Source organism: Musa acuminata, unplaced genomic scaffold, assembly GCF_036884655.1.
Source record: "Musa acuminata AAA Group cultivar baxijiao unplaced genomic scaffold, Cavendish_Baxijiao_AAA HiC_scaffold_1137, whole genome shotgun sequence".
Classification (NCBI taxonomy): domain Eukaryota; kingdom Viridiplantae; phylum Streptophyta; class Magnoliopsida; order Zingiberales; family Musaceae; genus Musa; species Musa acuminata.
Genome location: NW_027021349.1, coordinates 2,544,272 through 2,568,067, shown reverse-complemented (window position 1 = coordinate 2,568,067; position 23,796 = coordinate 2,544,272). Strand labels below are relative to the sequence as shown.

Genomic DNA, 23,796 nt, shown 5'->3' with positions numbered 1-23,796 from the left:
CTACTAACCTTGGAGGTTAAAATACTACCCTCTTTGTATTGTAATCAATGAAAGCATGATATTTAAACAACCAATCCATACCCAATATAACATCAAAATCTTATATATTCAATATTATTATATCTGTAATTAATTTTTTATCAACAATCTGAATTGGATAAGATCTCATGATGGAACAACTATATAATACATCACATCCAGTGCTTAAGATGATTTGCTTAGTTTTTCTACATAAGCTAGTGATGTAAAAGAATATGTGATATTGAAATCAATTAATGTACGCAAGGAAATATCACAAATAAATCTCACTTGAGATTATTGATGAGCGAGCCTCTACTGCTTTCTTAGTCATCACAGAAACTCTATTTAGTACTATTCTCTATTCTAATGAGATTTTTATGCAGTTCCTTACTAAGTGTCCTGGCTTTCTATACCAAAAACACAACCCTTTACCTTTAATATATTTCCACGTATGATTCTTTCCACATTTAGGGCAAATGGGTCTTTGCGCTTGAGCTAACCGAGAAAACTAGGATGTCTAACTCACTTTTCCCTGTGTAGGGCATTTGGGTTGTTCCTATTGTTGTCCTTGACGTAGGTATCATTTTATTTTGTTGCTTAGAATATGTTGTGGGAGCCTATTGCCAAAAATAACACCCTTCCTTGGCAAATCATGGTTGCGACACATCTGTTGAGCTTGAAAAATTAATTGTTTGGCCTCCTCTACGTCCAACGCCTTTTTCACTACCAAGAAATATAGAATATCTAGGGCATTCATTGTTCTCTTCATAATTTTTTTCTCTTGAGTCCTTATATAAATTGATCAACCCTCAAAGCATTAGTGCTAAGCATGTGAGGTGCAAATCGAGATGACTCCTCAAACTTTCTGATGTAATCCATCATCAATTGGCCTTCTTGTTTGATATTAACAAATTCTACTATTTTGGCTGATCAGTAGGCTGTACTGAAATACTTTTGGTAAAAAATTTCTTTGAACCTTTCTCATATTATTTGTTTAGCATCTACGGTCCCCCTTTTTACATATAAGTTATTTGTTGTTTGAATCTTGTTATTTGTTTACAGTCCCCCCTTTTATATATAAACTTGTTTGAATCTTTCTCGTATTATTTGTTTTGCATCTACAGTCCCCCTTGTTTGGCTCCTCAAACTTTTTGTAGCATATAAGTTACACAAATAACTTTATATTCATTTGAAATTCTTACGTACATAAAGATTCTCTTAATATTTTTTATCCACTCCTTAGCCATTAGTGGATTTGCATCACATTCTAAGATTCGTAGATCATTCTTTCTAAATCGCTCACTTACTAATTCTACAATATCATATCCTCAAGTTGCTGCTAGCACCATCTGTTGTCCGCAGGCCAATAATTGTTTCAATCATTTATAGATTGTCTCTCCATCAACTCTATTAGCTTATTAATCACAATATACCTTTGATCTCCCTATATGAATGCCTCTCTATCATTAGGAATCTCCTTCCGAACATTACCGAAACTATTAGCTTGCTCTTTGGTTCACATGATATCTTCCTAATTAATCCCAAGCTATTCACACACTAGTTGCCAAGTATAAGAACATCAAATAATACTGAAAAATTATTATAACTTAATTATTAAAACTTATAAGATATTTAAGTATGATGTTCCATGCAATTTGCAAATATAGAGTCTATAAGACTCATGACCTACTTTTAGTTCCACTCATACTCTATATGCATTATTAAAATAGAATGTCATATTTCAATTTTCATTACTGATAGAAATATAGTAAAAATTAGATAATTTTAAAATTAAAACATGCTAACTTACTAAATAAAATTGATTAAGTTTTCTCATATACATAGTATTTTTGACACCTATACATAATTACAACATCTAACCAAAAGAAAACACAAATATAACATGTCTAAAATTTATATACACAAAATGCTCAGAGGTCATTGTCCATATCTGCACTGTGGTATAGACTTGCACATGCTCACTTCCCTACCCAATCAATTGGGTGGGTTACTAGTATCCTTACTTGTAAAATATGGTATATAGTGAGTAGTCACTCAATAAGTAAAATTTTTTATAACTTTATTCAGATGAGCATGGATCATATCATGTATATCATATTTTAAAATTATTGTCATAAGATAATTTGTTAGGATCAAGAGCACTAAGAGGGGGGGATGAATTAGTGCAGCGAAAATTTTTCAGCGATTAAAACGAAAGCTGCGTTCGTTCGATAAAAACGATTTCGATGTGAAAGCCGATTCTAAGATTACTTTAACTTGAGATTAAGCGAGATGACGTTAAAATAGATCTACGAAGGCAGTTTACAGTTTATGATGGAAAGCAGAATACAAGCGCAAAGTGAAATGCGAAGTTCGTACTATAAAAGCCGATTTACGTCTAAACGCAGATTTAGAAAGTTCTGAACTTAGAAACTTATTCGTAAGATCGCAGAAGGCAGTAAACAGTTATGATTGAAATCAAAACGTAAACGTAAACTGAAATATGATGATCGTACGAGAAAAGCCGATTTACGTCTAAACGCAGATTCGGAAAGTTCTGAACTTAGAAACTCGTTCGTAAAATCGCAGAAGGCAGTAAGCTATTGAGAAGTTTGCAGTGAAGGTAAAATGCTCAAAGAAAATGCAAACCGAGATTTAGAGTGGTTCGGTCAATCTAGACCTACTCCACTTTTGGCTTCCTCCACCGACGAGGTCACCGACGTCAACTAGAGGCCTTCCTTCAATAGGCGAAGGCCAACCACCCTTTTACAGATTCACTCCTTTTGACGGGCTTAGGAGACAACCCTTACAGAAGTTTTCTCTCCTCTCTTTACAACTCAACCTTTGAAGAACAGAAGGAGAACTTTTAGCCTTTACAACAGTTTTGAGCTCTAAGAATCACAGAAAGATATCAAGATTTCGAGTGTAAGTTGATGCCCTTTCAGTGTTGAATGGGTGGGGTATCATTATAAAATTATTAAACATGCAATTTTCAAGAAAATTAAATAAAAAAGAAAAATGCTTTATGAAAAGCATCATGTAATTTCAAAGTAAATTAAAGGCATTTTGATTACCTCAGCGTCGAAAGGCGTAAAGGCGTAGTTTGCCACCTCGCCTTTGTTGATTTTCTCCTCGTCTTCGGAGGAGCTCGATTCATCTCAATTTTTGTTCTTCTTCTTGCGTTCAAAGCAAGTAGTTCCGTTCTTTTTACTTTTTAATTTTTGTTTTATTTGTAGTTTAAGTTCACCATCACTTGAGCTTATGCTCGAGTGGTCTTCAAATGTTCTATGTCCCAAATCCTTCCTATTCTTTGGAAGGTGGTTCTCAAGTTCTTCACGTGTATTGCACGTCATTTTATATGTGATCAATGAATCAATTAGTTCTTCAAGTGGAAAAATATTTAAATCTTTTGTTTCTTGTAAAGCCGTTACTTTTGAATCCCACTTCTTAGAAAGAGAACGCAAAATCTTGTTCACAAGTTCAGAATTCAAAAAACATTTGCCAAGAGCTCTTAAACCATTGACGACATCCGTAAAACGGGTGTACATGTCACTAATGGTTTCGCTTGGCTTCATTTGAAAAAACTCGAAATCATGTAGTAAAATATTAACTTTCGAGTCTTTGACTCTACTAGTTCCCTCGTGCATGATTTCAAGAGTGCGCCAAATATCGAAAGCCGTTTCGCACAAAGAAACCTGATTGAACTCATTTTTGTCCAAAGCGCAAAATAAGACATTCATAGCCTTTGCGTTTAAAGAAAAATGCTTCTTCTCTAAATCCGACCATTCGATCATTGGAAGAGAAGACTTCGAAAAACCATTTTCGACAAGATTCCAAAGTTCAACATCCATAGAAATAAGAAAGATCCTCATTCGGGTCTTCCAATAGGTGTAGTCCAATCCGTTAAACAACGGTGGACGAAAAACCGAAAAGCCCTCTTGAAAGCCATGAAGAGCCATTTCTCTCGGGTGTAAGTCCGAAATGAGAAATACCGGGCTCTAATACCAATTGTTAGGATCAAGAGCACTAAGAGGGGAGGGTGAATTAGTGCAGCGGAAATTTTTCAGCGATTAAAACGAAAGCTGCGTTCGTTCGATAAAAACGATTTCGATGTGAAAGCCGATTCTAAGATTACTTTAACTTGAGATTAAGCGAGATGACGTTAAAGTAGATCTACGAAGGCAGTTTGCAGTTTATGATAGAAAGCAGAATACAAGCGCAAACTGAAATGCGACGTTCGTACGATAAAAGTCGATTTACGTCTAAACGCATATTTAGAAAGTTCTGAACTTAGAAACTTATTCGTAAGATCGCAGAAGGCAGTAAACAGTTATGATTGAAATCAAAACGTAAACGTAAACTGAAATATGATGATCGTACGAGAAAAGTCGATTTACGTCTAAACGCAGATTCGGAAAGTTCTGAACTTAGAAACTCGTTCGTAAAATCGCAGAAGGCAGTAAGCTATTGAGAAGTTTGCAGTGAAGGTAAAATGCTCAAAGGAAATGCAAACCGAGATTTAGAGTGGTTCGGTCAATCTAGACCTACTCCACTTTTGGCTTCCTCCACCGACGAGGTCACCGACGTCAACTAGAGGCCTTCCTTCAATAGGCGAAGGCCAACCACCCTTTTACAGATTCACTCCTTTTGACGGGCTTAGGAGACAACCCTTATAGAAGTTTTCTCTCCTCTCTTTACAACTCAACCTTTGAAGAACAGAAGGAGGAGAACTTTTGGCCTTTACAACAGTTTTGAGCTCTAAGAATCACAAAAAGATATCAAGATTTCGAGTGTAAGTTGATGCCCTTTCAGTACTGAATGGGTGGGGTATTTATAGGCCCCAACCCAGTTCAAATTTGGAGCTCAAAACTGTCAATTCCCGGAATTTCGGGATCAGGCGGTTGCACCTCCTGACTGGAGCGGTTGCACCGCCTGGCAGAGCTCGAAGACTGAGCCTCTAGGCGGTGCCACCTCCTATCTGGGGCGGTTGCACCTCCTGCCAGAGCTCGAAGACTGAGCTCAAGCGGTTGCACCTCCTGACTAGGGCGGTTGCACCGCTTGCCAGAGCTCGAAGACCGAGCTCAGGCAGTGCTACCTCCTGTCAGGAGAGGTTGCACCGCCCAGTCTCGCTTAGAGACTGAGCCCAGGCGGTTGCACCTCCTGGCTGGGGCGGTTGCACCGCCCAGTCTCCCTGGGAGACTTAGCCCAGGCGGTGCTACCTCCTGGCTTGGGCGGTTGCACCTCCCACAGCAACCAGGGTCCGAATGGGTTGATCCATTCGGCCCAATTTGGGTTTTTCAGGGGCCCAATTGCCCCAAGATTAAGCTAATGGGATCACCTCCCATTTTCAACTTAATCATTAGTGCTAACTACGATAAATCCTAAGACAATTTCTGCAGCTTGCTCCGGTGCGTCAATCGCTTCTTCCGGCGAGTTTCCGGCGAACTTCCGTCGATCATCCGATGAACCCTCGGTGATGCTCCTGCGGACTTCCGGCAAACTCCTGGACTTGCGACAATCCACTTGGCGAGTTCCGACGAGCTTCTTTGGCAAGCTTCTGGACTTCTCGGATTTGTTCCCGCAGAACCTTCGACGACTGTCCGAACTTCCGTCGAGCTCTCGGACTCCCAACGTGATCATTGTCATGACTCTGGCGTAACTCCTGCTGCATGTCTTTCTTCCATCGTAGTTAATCCTGCACACTGAAAACAAACACTTCGATCGAGACAATTAATCCTAAGCAATTAACCAAGTTGTCCGGCATGTCATTAGTCCCTCGACGCTTCGTCCGATTCTTCGGCGCATCGTCCTCTCCTGCAGCCTATTGCCCAATCGGCTAGTTGACTCCACAACTCCGATATCCTTGGCACAATACCCGCTCTTCTTGGTACGATGCCCGAGTCCACGGCCCGAAGCCTTCTGTCGATACGTCGACCGATCCACCGGATCGACGTCCAATCTTCTAACATGTTCCTCCGGCCCAACATGATTTTCCTGCTTTAATTGTCTCATCCTGATCGAAGTATCCTGCGTCACTTAAAACGCAGATTAAATCACAAACATACATCAAGTGGTTTCATCATCAAAATATGAGATTCAACATAATTAACAATAAACACTTCATCCTATGACTTCATTAGTAAGCATAATCCTATTATATATCATATACAAAATAAAAAGATAAAATTCTACATTGAAATAATTCAGAAAGCTTATATGCACATGTAGGAAACAGATTAAATTCATTGACTTTCACACCCCATATCATAAGATATACGTGTACTCCCACACTGTACGTCATCATAATATGTACATACAATTCTACACATGTCATAATATATAGGTACACTCCCATATTGCACGTTATAATATATGCATGCACTCACATATCGGATATCATAATATATACGTACACTCTCCTATCGCACATTATAAAATATACATATACTCTCACACTGCACATCATAGCATATACATGCATTGCACATCGTAACATATCTATGCACTCTCACACCGTATGTCATCGAAAACACGTGCACTCTTATACCGCTCGTCATCATATATGCACACGTACAATACATTTTCATCACAATTCATAGATTTTTATTCTTACAATATATATATATATATATATATATATATAGCTCATGCCTAGTTGATTATATCATTCAAAACATGCTTTCTAAAATATATTATACATATAATAATTTATATGATCACTATTTTGTAATATATTAAATTTATACTTATCTAATTGAACTCAAAAATGAATATACCAAGAAAAGATCATATCCCTTAATGATTGAGTGTGTTAGAGAGTGATATACCTATCAAATTGGGAGCATAGAGTCATGAGATGTCTTAATTAAAAACCCTATCTCTTAAATTATCAATTTATAATAATTCATTACAATAATCCTTATAAAAAAATTGATAAAATCCCACATAAAATAAATTATACTTAACTTAAAAAATTTATCTAGAATCCACTGTCAAATTTTCTAACAATTCACTCTATAATCAACTAACTATCACCAATCAAACCATCGTACAATTTTACAAAGAAATTGTACTTCAATATTCTAAATGACCAAATGATCCTAAATTATTATAAAATTTTGTAGAAAACTAGAAAACATATAAAACTAAGTATAGATCAAAATTCAACTTAAGATCGAATCATTTGGAGGCTAAACTACCCTTCTAATTCAACTACCAATATCTATTCTATTCTGCCGAAACTGGGTTGGGACTATCTGAACTTAAAACCTCATATCTTGGTGGATAAAGATAGTATTTACTCAATTCAAAATCTCACCGAATCCTAATAAAACCTTTTAAAATGTATCAAAAGACTAGAACATAATTATATCCCTAAATGGATTAATTCAGCTTAAATAAAACCCCTTCTTAAAAAATAGAGGATTTTGAGTACCTTAGATTAGGACAATCATAACTCTATGCACCGATCTCACATAAAGATAATACTAGAGGCCTTAGAATTATAAGAGAATCATACAAAACATATCCAAAAATCAAAGATAAATTCAAAGCTTAGTTTACGCAAAAGCAGCTAAAGAGATCATATTATACTCTATAAAATTAAAACACCAAGTATAGCAAGGGAATAATTGAGTTTCCCTTACCTTAATCTCCCTGGAAACGAGGTTTCCTAATCTCCATAAGAAAAGCTCAAAGAATGGCTAAAGAGGAAGTGAAATGATCAGGTTAGGAAAGAGGATGAGATCAAAATAATAGAGGTACTTAAAAGGTTGCCTTGAGGCCTAAGGTTCAATTTAATTAGACCTCATTTCAAAATTTTCATTTCATTTCTTTTATTTTTTTTCTTTTATTAATATAATTCTAATGTTCCAACAACTTCTATTGAGTTTAATTTGGTTTGATAAGATTGACATTTTTTATCTAAACTCATTTTTAATCTCACTTACGTATCTCAACATTTAGTATAATTTTTTTTTATTTATATCTCTATTTAATTTTTAATTACTCCATCCATGCCTAAGTAGTTTATTATCCTCCATATACATAAGGTTTAAAACTTAAATTTCCTTACTTTAATCATGTTCATACTAATTCAAACCTTGAGATTCACTTAAGGTCACTTGTAGTTGATATATACATATTTATTACCATAATCTAACCTCATATTTAAATTCACTAGCATATTTTAGCTTATTATGTTATGATTAACTTAAACATGAACGCTTATGCATGCTCATTTGAAATTTCGTAAAACACTAAGAATGATATTTTTGAAAAACATATACTTCAATCTAAAAGCAGAAAATGATCATATCATTTATCATATTTATGGAACATAAACATCATAAATCATATCACTAAGTGAGAATAACGTATATATATTATTTATACTTCTATTGGTGTGTTAGTTTTAGTTGGTGAAACTCGGATACTATATATTTTACTAGTGAATCACATTCCCAAAGGACATCAAAGCTAAGATTATTCCATCTTGAAAGCTCCCAGATAAAATCCATGCTATTTATGGACAATAATTATGACCTTTAATATCAAGGAGTCATTTGGCTTTGGGGGGAAGAACGACAGAAACGCAAGAAAGGAAGGCAAGTAGACATGCAAAGCATTGCAAGAAACTTAAAACGGTTCCATGTCTCTAATTAATAGGAGAAAGATATGTTTTACTTCCACATTACATATCTCATTGCATTAATCTTATTATAGATGAAGAAAATGTAGGCCAACGGTTCCTCTTTTTTTTCCCTCAAAATGTGCACGAAGAAGATGAAACAAGTGATATCAGAACCTGAAGAACAGAAGCATGAAGGTTTCTTCACGCAATCTGAAAACAAACAGAAAAAGACGTGTAAATATCATATAGCTTTTGAACTGAACTACGACATATGAATCTGAATTCATAGTGAGAAACCATAATAATATTTTACCCCAAAGCGCTTCTTAGTCCTCATCAGCAGCTCCTGAGGATCACGTCTAGTATGTGTGTAGGCATCAATCTTATTCAATTCCTAAAACAACAAATAAATTGTTCAGTATATCTATAAGGAGGTGGTATAAAAGAGTTGGATTATGCATACTTGTTTACATCCTAGTATGGGAGTACCAAATATGTTACAAAGCAAGAAGTCATATTCTCATGGGTCTTTTCATATTTCATGGAGCGTTAGACCTTCCTTTATCAAGAAAACCTTATTATCATAGGAGAGGAGACATATACCATCTAGTAGCTCTAATGTTATGATTCTGCATACACTTTTTTTTCTTTCGATGTAAAGATATAGTACATACATAGCAAGACTAGGTCAAATGGTAAAATTAATTCATCCAGGAGCACCAAAGACTACAAGTAGAGTTGGTATAAACTAAGAAAAGGCTTAACAGGGTACACAGTTTAAGGAAGATAGATCTCAAGTGACAAGCTTACCAGACAAGGGTAAGATAGGAATGAGAGGTTATACAAATGAAGAAAAACAAACTTAACTATGTAAAAGGAAACAGAAACCTGAGAATAATTGCTTGCAGATGTAGAATTTTACTGAAGATGGCTATAAATTTAATATTTACAGTTATACAATTCAGTAAAGCATAGTATTAGTTTCTCTTTTGTACACCAACTAAATAAAAACTCTCAAATGAACATTGCAAACAGATAGTCTTCTAGTTTCATGTTAATTAAATCAGAAGTTTGATTTATTGCATGTAAAAGAATCTTCTTGTTACAGAATTGCAAAATGAACCAAGTAGTTGACCATAGGGAATTGTCACACCACCTCGAACAAATTGGTATGATGAGAAAGATCACACATTATAGAGCATTCAAAGATCAATATGAGCATGGAACTACCTCAATCCACAATGTCAGCTTAGGCCTTCCTTTGGTGATATCATAGTTCTTCACCTCCTCAAAGAAGGTCTGGAATCTTTCAATAAATGGAGCATAAGCAATATCAACCTAAATTACACATTAGGAAAAATATAAGATTAGAATAACAACAAGATCACCATATAAAAATGACAGAACTTAGTCATGACACACTACAAGTCTTGATGCAGAAATATCACCTATACAATCTCAGAAAAGAAGCAAGCAAATAATGAAAATTTGCTCCCCAAATAAAGTATCACATATTACCAAACATAACAGTTAAAGCACCATGAAATGAATAACATGTCACACATGCCAATTACCGAAACTTGATATTATCACAAGTCTAATTCTCTCCATATGTTTATGTAGAACAATGTTTTGTATTTTTTAAAGACATCAATCATGAACAGTTTTAGATTCTTAGTAACTAACTTAAAATTTAGCAAGCTGACGAAGTGCCTGAATTTTAGCACTAGTAAGTCAAGGAACCACATAAGAACATGTTTTGGAACTTAATTCTGTGACAATGTCAAGCATGCACACTACAAATTGGAGTTCTCAAAGTATAAAAAAATTATCGCTTTACATATATTTATTAAGATTTCCAGAAAGATAAATCAAACTTAAGTTTTATATGGATTCTTTTGGAACAATGAAATTACTAAACCAAAATTATGGAGGAAGTGAAAATAAAAATCAACAATACTCAAGTACAGATTTCCAAACTCTAGAAAGGTGGAAAATCAACCAAACAAGTAATGAGTTATGGAAAGTATCAACAAAGATAATAATTGACACTGATATTTAAATAGGCAGATTAGGGATTAAGACAGAACAATATGGTAATCAGATAATATTCTTTTACTACTACAATTTTTAGATGTTAGCAACAAATCAAATTGTACATTGTCAGTTATTCACCAAACATGTAGTTCAAAGCACACGACTGAAAAACTTCAAGCTATGACGTAGCCCATAATTGTAAATGGTAAAAGATATCAGCTGAGATATAAAACTCATTTACAGATTTAGCAACATGTAAAACATGCAAATCAGTAAAGATTAATATGTAGTCTGAGATTTTTCTTAACTTTCTTCCATTCTGATGATAAATAAACAACAGCAAGGCAATATAATACATAAAAAAATCGACTACATGCAGTTACTCACCAAACTAAATTGGCCAAGGAAAAATGGCCCATCGTCAAATTTTGATAGGGCATCTTCTAACTTGTCGAGGGCAGCACCTGATACAAAACAGGTCTTGTATAGATCAGTGCTTAAGCATTTAATTTTCTTTGCCCAAGTAGATGATAGAAGTTAGGGGATAGTTTTTATCTAACCAGCATCATCATCAACATCCGCATTAGAAGGCATTGCACTGTACATAGCTTTGTTAAAGGAATCATTGTAAGACAACAGCTCCTCTGCAAACTGCTGTTTCGCAGGGTCCTGTAATTTTCATGATGGAATGTAAACAAGCTTGTAACATGATGTGGCATTCCTCTCATGACAAATATCAAGGAATCACTTACATCGGGCAGCAACGCTGGCCCTTCAAAATATTTGTCGATATACTTCACCAGATCAAGACTCTCTCCTTTCACCTTGTTATTATGCTCCAACGATGGCACCTTTTAAGCGACGATTCACCACCTTAATACTACTTCCACAAAACATATCACCAAATAACACCATAAAGTAATCAAACCTTATTTGCGGGATAAACCTTCTCCTTGTACCAAGCGGGCTTATTTTCCAGATCAATAGGAACCAATTTAATCTTTTCCTGCACTCCCTGCTCTTCAAGAACAAAAAAATTGTCATGTATTTGGTATAACATCTTCCCAAAAATCTAATATTTATATATAATTAACTGAAAAGAGAGGGTCAAATTGACACTCCTAAGCTTCTCGCATCTATCCAAACAGTGAAAGAAACAGAAGATTACCTTATAATTCCTAGCAATCCAGGTGCGTTGCGCATATGGGCATACATAAGATATATACAACCTTCAAGAACAAATACGAAAAGAAAGCAAATCAAAAGCTTTGATCCGAACAACAACATTTGCCTCAAATCGAATGCTGGATTGATCGATTGGCTACCTGGTGGTGCCGTCGAAGATCGCAGGTGGCTTCGAGGTCGAGTCGAGACTCGGAGGCAGTACCTCCTTCGCGAAACTGCATCAACATGACTCCATTGTTCAACAAAAACTTAATCGAATCAAGGGCATGAAGGAAATGCATAGGATTTCGATGCTCACCCAGCTGCAGCTGCCGCCATCGGCAAAGGCTCTGAAGTATCAAGAACTTTGTTGGTAAAGCTCAACCTCGACCTCCCTCGATACGAGGACAGAGTGAGGTAAGTAGAGACTGGTAGGGATTAAGATCGAATGGTGAGGGTAATTTAGACTTTCTATCTCCTGTAATTGGAATTAATCGTAAAAATTATTAATATCTTGATTTGTTGATAGAGGAGTAAATAATTTTATTTATCTGTTTGGGAGATGATTTTACGATTTTATTCTCCGAAGCTTATGGAATCGTTAAGAGAGAGCGAAGCAGTGACCAGAGAGATGTGGTGGAATTACCGGATCGGGTTTCTGTGGTGTGCTGCGCTTCCGTCGGCAACGTTTCGGATGAGATCCGCGACTCCCAGCGGCGTAACGGAGGCGAGGAATCTGCCCTATATGTCGTCCTGATTCATTCATAAATTCAAATATTTCAATAGAATCTTGGGCCGGATCCGAGTTTACTTCCGTCAGGAAACAGGCCGGCCTTATCAGAAAAAGGTCAAACTCAACTTATGTAAAACGGGTTAATTATAGATTAACTCTTTTCTACTTATTAGATAATTTAATGAGTTTTCGAATATCATTCTAGTTAATCAATTTTAATTTTTCTTTCATTGTATCGTATCACTTTTTAGGATTACTATTTTTCATGACTTATGAAAATGATAAGAAATATCTTCTAATTTTTATGTTTTAAATATACCATATAATCATAAAAAATCATAAGTTTTCTTTTCCTTTGAGATCTAAAAATTACCGATTGTTGTTATTCTAGGAGATCATTAATAACAACATCAATATCATGTGAAGTTCATCAATATTATTTTATTATTTATCATCATCAATTCTTTCAATAATTTGAGGACCAACAATCTCTCAAATTGGAAATGATAAAGAAGTATTAACATGTATATTCTTGATATCAAAATTAATTTTTTAAGATTTTTTACTCCCATTAATTTCATCATTTTTAGAAATCTTACATTATCATATTCGACTATTTTCGTACTATAATTAAGATAATAAAATTTTTATCTCTTGAATTTTTTGGATAATTAATAAAATATTTAAAAATAATTCTTAGATCTATTTTTTTTTTCATATGAATTGAAGACTCTTATCTCTACAAGACAAACCCAAATATTCCTATTAGTCCATAGCTCAAATAGAGTTGATTGAATCGAAACATGTTCAAGATATATGTATAGTTATCCTAATAGCTTCACCTCACATGAATTCAAGTAGGGAGGAATAGTTCATCATGCTTCTAAGATATTCATAAGAGTATGATTTTACTTTTAGTAACAATATTCTACTATGATACACCTGGTAAGATAAATTGAGTACAAATACCTCGCCTTTTTAAAAATCTAATAAAATGATCAACATTCTGATTGAAATTATCATATATATCATAAAATTTATCACCCCTATTCGATCTAATAATTTTAATTTTTTATCTAATTATTTGTTGATCTCATTTATGCACACCTCAAGAGGACTAATAACTTGATACTTTTCATATATTAGATATATATAATCATATATGGATAAGTCATATATAAATATAATAAAATATCTTTCTCCATAGAAATATGAAATTTAAAGTGGTCAACATATATCAGTATGAATAATCTCAAGGAAATCTTCACATTTTATGGTATTTTATTTTGTATGTTTAGTCTATTTTCTCTTAATACAATCTATGTAAACATCAAAATCAACAAAGTCTAAATTTTCTAAAATATTATCATTTACTAATCTTTCAATTCTTTCATTGGAGATATGTCATAAACATCTATGTCATAATATAAAAGATTTTTCGTTATTGAAATAATATTTTAATATAATATTTGATTGTAAGGTCACTAATGATTTTGTAAACTCAAAATTCAAATTAATTCTATACAAATCATCACATAGAATTCCAGAACTAACTTTTATTAAATCATAAAATATATTAAGTTTACTATCAAAGATAATATCCTAACTCATATAGAGAATCATCTCTAAGTACAGGCTATAAGTTCTCATTGCTATCCCTTTTGTTTTAAGATAATTTTTTATAATAAAAAATCTTTTTATATCATTAGTAAAATGAGTTAAAGCAGTAGATTTAATCTATCAAGTATTAGAAGGAACCTCTATAATATTTGATTTAAAATATATAAAAGTCAAGTTTATACTTTTCTTTTTAAGTTAAGTCTTGCGATTAATGCAATATCTTTTCACATATCCTTTCTTGTTTCAAAACAAGTACTCTACAATGAAGTTTTTCTTTTTATAAGTTTATATAGTAATAAAAAAATTAGTAATTTATACTTCAACTTTATTTTATTATTACTCATTGAGTATTATCCAAAATATTATGAGTCTTTCCTATTTTAATTTTAATTCTTAAAAACATATACTAGTTAGCTCATTTAAGTTTTATTTATCTTTAATTTTATTATAGTGAATTTTAAATGAGCTAAACTAAGAAGAAATAAAACTAAGAATTAAATATATGAGAAAGGACTCAATTACATTTATGTCTAATGTTTGAGTTTATAACTTTATTAGTCATATATATAATCCTGAATTCCTCAAATACTATCATACTAAATTTTAGTCAGTTCTTTCATTAATATATCAGATAATGACTTATTAATAAAATAAGATTAATCATTAAATATTCTACTACGCTAGTTATAAACCGTAATGAAGTCTAAATATTATTAATAATTATATAATATTGAGTATTTTAGACCTTTTCAATCATTTATATCAATTATTTATTCCATAGAACTTTTAGTAGTTATGTCTACGATCCTTTTAACTAGTTTGATCAAACTTTAACACATCCAATATAAATTATATATGCTCAGGCTATTTATAATAATTTAATTCAAAAAATATAGAAATATTTATAAGAATACAATGAAGTATCATTTTAATAAAATAATATTAATACTTTGAGTATTTTAGTAAATATTAAATTATTGATACCATCTTTATTTCACCTTTTATTTTATTTCTAGTGTTCATATAAAATTATTTATATAGGACAAGTATCATTTTTATAGAATAGTATTGCTATCTTTGAGTATACAATCCTAAACTATAAGTGTATCTAAAACTGTATCATTCTATCCCTATCACACAATTATTGGAAATAGATTCTTCTTAAGTATCCTAATTATATATGTCATTATGAATATTATTTTCTTAATATTGTTAAGAACTAATTCTTTAGTATAGTTTCATAAGTTATCGATCTATGTCACTTTAATGATTGCAAGACATACAATAATATAAAATAAATTTTAAAATATTATACAAATAATAAAAATATTTATTATAATTTAAATCTCATAAATCTACCATCGTATGCCACTTTCACAACTACCAATTAGATAAAACTTAGAAATATAAGTTACAAATAATATTAACTAAGTACCATTTAATCTAAATTATGTTGAAGTAATTGAATAATAATAAAATAATAATCATAATAATTATTGAATATTAATTAGCATAAAGAAAAATGCATATGATAATTATAATTATGATAAAAATAAATAATATCTTTATATAAAAAATAAATAATATTTCATAATTATAAACATATTTTTATGAATAACCAAACAAATATCTAAGAATAATAATTATATTTTTAATGATCACATACAAAATTTTATTATTATATCATATTAGAAAACTGTAAAAAAGATATGATTTATATTTTTAAAAAATTTTGTATGGAATCCTAAATTAGACCAATCAATCATATTTAATTGGGCAAGTCTAGAATTAGGCTACCCAAATTAGGTTTATAAATTTAGCCCAACCATCCACCTAATTATGGTCATCAAAATTAAAGTTGATTAAAGTAAAAAAATTAATCAAAAATTAACTTTTTTGAATTTGATTAAAACTTGATTAATCAAATATAAATCTAGCCAAGCAATTAAAATATAATCATGATCAAGTCTATTCAAAATATTTGATTAAAATAAATCAAATTAGTTAATTTTATAATTGAGGATACAAGTTAAAAAATTTTAATATCTAAGGAGCAAAACTATAATTTTTCTTAGGATATATAATGAAAATATATAGTTTCTAAAGGGTGGCATAAATTGAAATTAAAAGGATTTATAAGGGTAATACTATAATTTTAAAAATAAAACCATAATTCTTTTCTTCCTTTTCCATGGTCATTGCGCAAGGCCATCACAGTGTGCGATTGTTGATTATGGCCACCACTTGTGCGCTACTTGTGACTATTACTTTAAGTGATAACTATTCTTACACTGTCTATCGGTGGCCTCACCATCCTTGTGATACAATGCCCACATGTACACATCACTCGATGACTCCCCATAGTCATCGCAGCATGTAGTTATGCCTACGCCTCTGCTTACACAACTGTTAGCCTTTGGTGTCCAGCACAATGGTCGTAGGCGGTTTGCAAGCGACGATTGTCCTTACACTATCGATTGATGACCACACCAGTTCTCGTGCTATACTAACCATTGTGCCCATGCACGATTGTGCACACACGCCACCCATCGAACCCTCACGATCATTGTGGCATGCAATTGTGCCCACGCTTTTACTTGCATAGTCATAGCCAGCAAATGCCACTATAGTGACATTATTATAGTCACCATAGGCAGTGACACTATTGCAGCTACCTATGACCAATCGTGCATATGGTTACTACTAACCTTTGCACCCCAAGGCACTTCCACTACATACCATTGTTTGTGATTAGGCTAGTGACCATCGAAGGTTATTGCCCTCAATAATACTATCGCTAATAGCAAGCTGTCGATAGTGGTCCATCAAAACCTTATATCCAAGCAACAAAATAGTCAACATAGGAAAGCAGATCGACAAGATAGATGAATTGTTCAAGCATCATAAATTAAATTGGATAATACTTTTTCACAAGCAAAGGATGCTAACAAACATATCTAAATACAAAATAGATATGATATATTTTTATGATCTAAAGTATTTGATTTCAAAATATGACTATAATACCAATTATAAGTATACAAATCATGATTATGCTATTGTTATATGAAAAATTTTAATACCAAAAATTAAAATTAAATAATGATAGATCAAATTTATAATGCATATTTTTTGATGTAATTCATATAATCTTTATTTGATCTATACATGTATTGTTTTTGGATCTAAAAACTATAGGGGTGCTGTTCTATAAAGAGAACTAGACTCTTTTCTCTTCGTATTTTTCATATGAACGCTATGAGCGATGAATTAGGAACTAAGGGAGATTAAAAATAGATATATAATTTTAATAACTAGTTAGCTTATCTCTAGGAGATGGAGATTAAAAAGAGATATGTAATTTTAATAACTAGTTGACTTATCTCTAGGAGGTCTTATCTTTTTATACGTAAGAGTAGAGAGGGTCTATGATGGTAATTAAAAGATTCTCTCTCATTAAAGTCATTTTTTACATAATCCTACCATAATTGAACATCTTTTCTATTGATTTAAAAATTATAATCAAAATTTAATCAAATTTATAATATATTTTATTTAATTAAATAGAACCGTATGCATATTTTTAGTTATCATGCCTCTTTGGTCATCATATATTTAGCTGAGAATTAACTTTCCAATTATTAACCTTCTTTTAGTGCATAAATTATTTGAGGACCAGAAAAGAAAGGCCCGGACAGAGAGGTACTTGCTTTTGGTTGACACGTTGGATATTTGTTAGCCTTTCCCTGAGATTAGAAGTCTGTAATTTCTCTTATTTCTTTGTCATTTATTAGGTTTGGACTTAGGGTGCACAATGGAACTGATGAGGAAGCAAAGAAGAAGCAGGCTCGGTTGGAACGATTCGTACTGAGCTCAAAGCTGGATACTGCAGACATGGAGAAGAAAATTGCAAGAGCAATCAGGTGACTGATCATTTTCTTTTGGTGGTGATATAAGAAAAGCATATCTTTTTAGTGTAATTTATTTTAAAACGAAAAGTTTAGTGGCCACATCTTCGTTTTAATGATGCCCAAGAACTTGAGGTTTATCCTTTGAGGAAGCAATCTGAAGATCTGGAGCTGGATGTTGCGTCTCTCTGGTTTTTGTTCCGGAAACCAATGAAAAATGAAAAGTTCATTTCCAGAAACAATCTTATGTTTTCATGAACCAAACACACACACACACAACACCATCAAATGTGATCCATTGCTTGGTTTCCAAGATCAAATGTATTATCTGGGATCAGTGGTAGCTAATGTGATTAGGTGTCTTAATGTATTATCTGGATCAATGGTAGCTAATGAGATTAGGAAATTCTACTGGAAGACATGCTACTTAATTTATTCCTAATCTCATTATTATTCCAGAGACAGCCTTGGGATGCATGTTTCTTTTGTGCTCTCCACAAAGCTTTAAACAAGTTTTAGTGTTAATGATCTGTGTCTTTAGGGTTGAAATAATTGTTATTCCTAGCAGAAACACAAGTGTTTTGCTAAAATAGAATTTTATACCTGAAAAAAAAATATAGGATCTTGGGTTGGATGAGCAGTCCAAGATAGATTGCCTCTTTTTACATAATTTCTATTGATGGGATATAAAGCGGAATAACCTTTGTATATGAATAAATACTAGCAGACCATGATATGCAGTGGAATTAAACGAAATCACAATCAAATAGAATACCAAGATATATGTGGAAAACCCCTCCAATGTGAAGGGTAAAAATCACAGGATAAACTAGAGATAATCCATTATGAGAATAATGAATATACAAATCTCAATCTCTTGCCCTAAACCCTAGCAACAATTACAAGAGAATAATTGGGATACGAGGATCATGTTATTGTCCACGATATCTAAAACCTCCCCAAGTAATCACAGCAAGAGTCTACTATAGATTTGACCTAACTTGATATGAGAACATTGCTAGATGATTGAGAACAGTCTCTCTACGTTGTCCTTGTTTTCTTCCATTTCTTTCTCTTATTTTTCTGTCTGTTTCTTCTCCTCTTTGCTACTGCGAAGATCACCACGTTGCTGCCCTTTTCTACCCAAAAAATGCAGCCACCTCCTTGCCAAAACACAGCCACCACACCCCCCTTATATTGATCTAGGGTTAGGTTAAGAGGGGGTATGGGCTGTGGGCTGATAAAGCCCATATGGGCTGAATATGGGCTGTCAGCCCAACAATCTCTCCCTTCAGCCCATAAGGGAGACTGTCTCATGACTCCTCAATGTGAAGCCATGCCGACCAACTGTCGGCATATCTCCTGTCTTTCTTTTGGTAAAGTCTTTGTCAACATATCTACTCCGTTGTCATCTGTGTGAATTTTCTGAAGCTACAACTGCTTCTCTTCAAATACATTTCGAATCTAGTGGTATCTGACATCTATATGGTTTGACTTGGAATGAAACATTGGGTTCTTACACAAATGGATGACACTTTGGCTGTCACAATGCACCACATAATTTTCCTATTTCAGCCCCAATTCTTGTAAGAATTCTTTCATCAATAACATTTCTTTGCATACCTCTATAGCAGTAATATATTCTGCTTCTGTGGTGGAGATAGCAATACACCTTTGCAACCTAGATTGCCATGATATAGCTCCCCCTGTAAAAGTAAGTACATAACCTGAAGTAGACTTCCTCGTATCTATATCTCTTGCCATATTTGCATCTATGTAACTTGTTAACACATGCGGTCCACCTCCAAAGCTTAAACAAACCTTAGAGCTCCCTCTAAGATATCTAAAAATCCACTTCACTGCTGCCCAGTGCTCTTTGCTTGGATTTGCAAGAAATCTGCTAGTGACATCAACTGCATATGCGATGTCTGGCCTCGTACATACCATTGCATACATTAAACTTCTAACTACTGAAGCATAAGGAACCTTTTGCATTTTCTCCTTCTCCTCATCACTTGACGGACTTTGTTCTAAGCACAACTTAAAGTGACCTGCAAGAGGAGAACCAACTGGTTTTGCATTGCTCATACTGAATCTTTCCAATACCTTCTCAATGTATTTCTCCTATGACAACCAAATCTTCTTATTTTTCCTATCATGGGAAATCTGCATACTCAGTATTTGCTTTGCTAGCCCCATGTCCTTCATTGCAAAAGACTTACTCAGCTCCTTCATCAATTTGTCAATTTTAGATATATCTTTCCCAAGAATAAGCATGTCATCAATATAAAGTAAAAGAATAATAAAATCCTCACTAAACCATTTGATGTATACACAATGATCTGAAGCCGTTCTTTTGTATCCATTTTCTGTCATAAATGAATCAAACTTTCTATACCACTGTCTTGGAGTTTGCTTTAGCCCATACGAGCTCTTCTTCAATTTGTAGACAAAGTTCTTTTTACCTTTGATTTTGAAGCCTTCTAGTTGCTCCATATAAATTTCCTCCTCCAAATCCCCATGAAGGAAAGCTGTCTTCATATCTAACTGCTCAACCTCCAAGTCCTGGCTAGCATCAATACCAAGAGCAACACGAATAGAAGATATTTTAACAACAGGAGAAAAAATTTCTTCAAAGTCAATACCTTTCTTTTGACCAAAGTTTTTCACAACCAATCTAGCTTTGTACTTTGGTTGAGAACAATATTCTTGAGTCTTCAACCTGAAAACCCACTTGTTCTTCAAGGCTTTCATTCCATTTGGTAATAGCACCAAATCATAAGTGTGGTTCTTCTGAAAAGCATCCATCTCTTCCTGCATAACAATTAACCACTTCTCTTTCTGCTCACTTTCAACTGCTTCCTGATAATTCTCTGATTCACCTGCATCAGTAAGCATCACATACTCATTTGTAGAATACCTTTTGGAAGGTTGACGTTATCTGGAAGATCTTCTTAACTGAGGTTCTACGGGAAGTTGCTCTCCAACTTCTTCTTGCTCAATATGTCATGTAGGTAGATCAACATCAGGCTTTACACTATCTTCTTGCACATCTCCCCCATCACCCTGATATACTAGAGGAGTAATTGGATCACAATATGCTAATCTTTCTGCAGAAGTATTGGCTGGTGGCTTCTTCTTCAAATCTTCAAAAGTTTGATCCTCAAAGAAGACTACATCTCTACTTCTAAACACCTTTTGCTTTTCTGGATCCCAAAGCCTGTAACTAAAATAATCATGTGAGTAGCCAAGAAAAATACATTCTTTAGACTTACTATCTAGCTTGGACCTCTCATTGTCTGGAATATATGCAAATGCATGACAACCAAACACTCTCAAATGCTTGTAGGAAACATCTTTCCCTGATAATACATGCTCTGTAACATCACCATATAGGGTTGTACATGGTGATAAGTTGATCACATCAACTGCAGTCCTTAAAGCCTCATCTTAAAACCTTTTAGGTAGCTTAGCTTGTGAAAGCATATATATGATATTTTCCATGATGGTGCGGTTCATCCTTTCTGCAATTGCATTATGCTGAGGTGTTCTAGGAACTGTCATCTCATGTTGGATTTCATATGACCTGCAATAATTATTAAATAATCCTGTATACTCACCATCATTATCTGATCTTATGCATTTCAATTGCCTTTCTATCTCCCTTTCAACCCTTGCATGAAACTCTTTGAAGACATTAATAACCTGATCTTTAGTCTTCAAAGCATAGGCCCAAACTTTTCTGGAAAAGTCATCTATAAAAGTGACAAAATAAAATGCACCACTTATACCAAGAACATCAACAAATCCACCAGGAGTTTTTATCCTCAAAGGACCATATACATCTGTATAAATATGGTCTAAGGCATGCATTTTTCTAGACAAAGCAGGATTAGTAAATGAAACTCTATGTTATTTACCTACCAAATAATCAATACAAGGGTTCAGATTTATACCTCTGAGGTCTGGTAATGCCTCTCTCTTGGAAAGAGTTTGCAGCCCCTTCTCGCTCATGTGTCCCAGTCGCCTATGCCACAACTCCATGCTGAAGTCTTTTTCTGTAGCATTTAACTGCTCACCATAAGCTTTAGCCTGCAACCTGTACAAAGTATGACATTTCTTTCTATTAGCTATAATAAGAGAACCCTTACTGAGCTTCCATTGCCCTTTATGAAATCTGCTATCATAGTCTTCATCATCTAGCCTTCCAACTGAAATTAAATTCAGCTTCAAGTCAACCACATGTCTCACATCCTTAAGCACCAACTTGCAGCCAAGGTTGGTCTTTAAATGGATATCACCCATGCTTATGATGTCTACTGTGCCATAGTTGGCCATTTTGACAACACCAAAAATTTCATACCTGTACGTAGTAAAAAACTCCCTCCGTGGTGTAGCATGATAAGAAGCACCTATGTCAATCACCCACTCAAGATCCTGACATACACAAGAAAAAATATCATCAGAAGGAGACAAAATCAAATAATCACCACCCTACACTATAGTTGTGATATTATCTTTTGACTTTATAGACTCCACTTCTTTTCCCTTTTTCTTGCTTTTCTTAGGTTGCTTACATTGGTTCTTGTAATGTTCTTTCTCACCACAATTATAGCAAACAATATCTTTTCTTGATCTTGACTTGCTCCTACTCATGCGTGAACTGCTTCTAGACTTTGACCTGCCTCTGTTCTCTGAGATAAGTGCCTGTGAATCATTCTGAGATGTTGCTGAACTCTTTCTTCTCAACTCCTCATTCAACAAACTGCTTGTTACTTGACTCATAGTAATAACACCATCTGGCGCAGAATTACTAAGGGAAACCACTAGTGTCTCCTAACTTTCTGATAATGAACTGAGAAGTAATAATGCCTGTAACTCATCAAGAGATATTTTCATAGAGGATAACTGGTTAGTAATACTTTGCATTTCATTCAAATGCTCAGTAATAGAAGCACCCTCTCTATATTTTAGGTTCACAAGTTTTTTGATAAAAAAAACTTTGTTGCCAACTATTTTTCTTTCATAGAGACTTTTCAACTTTTTCCAAAAGGAATATGTAGAAATTTCAGTAGAAACATGGTGAAAGACACTATCATCAAGCCACTGTCGAATAAACCCAATTGTTTTTCGATCTAACCTCTTCCACTCATCATCTGTCATAGTTGTGGGTTTTGCACTATCCCCTTGCAAAGGTCCATACAAATCTTTGCAATACAAGAGATCTTCCATTCTTGGTTTCCATATCATCCAATTGTTTCCATTTAAACTAATCATGCGAGAAACATTACTGGCCTCCATATTCAAATATAAAAATTAAATCACCAAAACCTTTGCTCTGATACCAGTTGATAGGGATATAAAGCGGAATAACCTTTGTATATGAACAAATACTAGCAGACCATGATATGCAGCGAAATTAAATGAAATCACAATCAAATAGAACACCAAAATATACGTGGAAAATCCCTCCAATGTGAAAGGTAAAAACCACGGGGCAAACTAAAGATAATCCACTATGAGAATAATGAATATACAAATCTCAATCTTTTACCCTAAACCTTAGCAACAATCACAAGAGAACAACTGGGATACAAGGATCACGTCACTGTCCACGATATCTAAAACCTCCCCAAGTAATCACAGCAAGAGTCTACTGTAGATTTGACCTAACCTGAAAT

The 23,796-nt window shown here is 33.8% G+C and overlaps 1 protein-coding gene across 1 annotated transcript; it reads right to left on the bottom strand.

Moving 5' to 3' along the window:
* Positions 1-8,647: 8,647 nt before the first annotated feature.
* LOC135671075 (protein IN2-1 homolog B-like) lies at positions 8,648-12,326 on the bottom strand. Its single transcript, XM_065178980.1, has 10 exons — positions 12,174-12,326; positions 12,016-12,090; positions 11,859-11,919; positions 11,619-11,705; positions 11,443-11,541; positions 11,251-11,359; positions 11,078-11,154; positions 9,884-9,991; positions 8,967-9,047; positions 8,648-8,863 (listed from the first exon to the last, which is right to left on the bottom strand). The coding sequence occupies exons 1-10, from the start codon at positions 12,191-12,193 to the stop codon at positions 8,855-8,857; spliced, it is 726 nt and encodes a 241-aa protein (XP_065035052.1). The 5' UTR covers positions 12,194-12,326; the 3' UTR covers positions 8,648-8,854.
* Between the last annotated feature and the right edge of the window lie 11,470 nt (positions 12,327-23,796).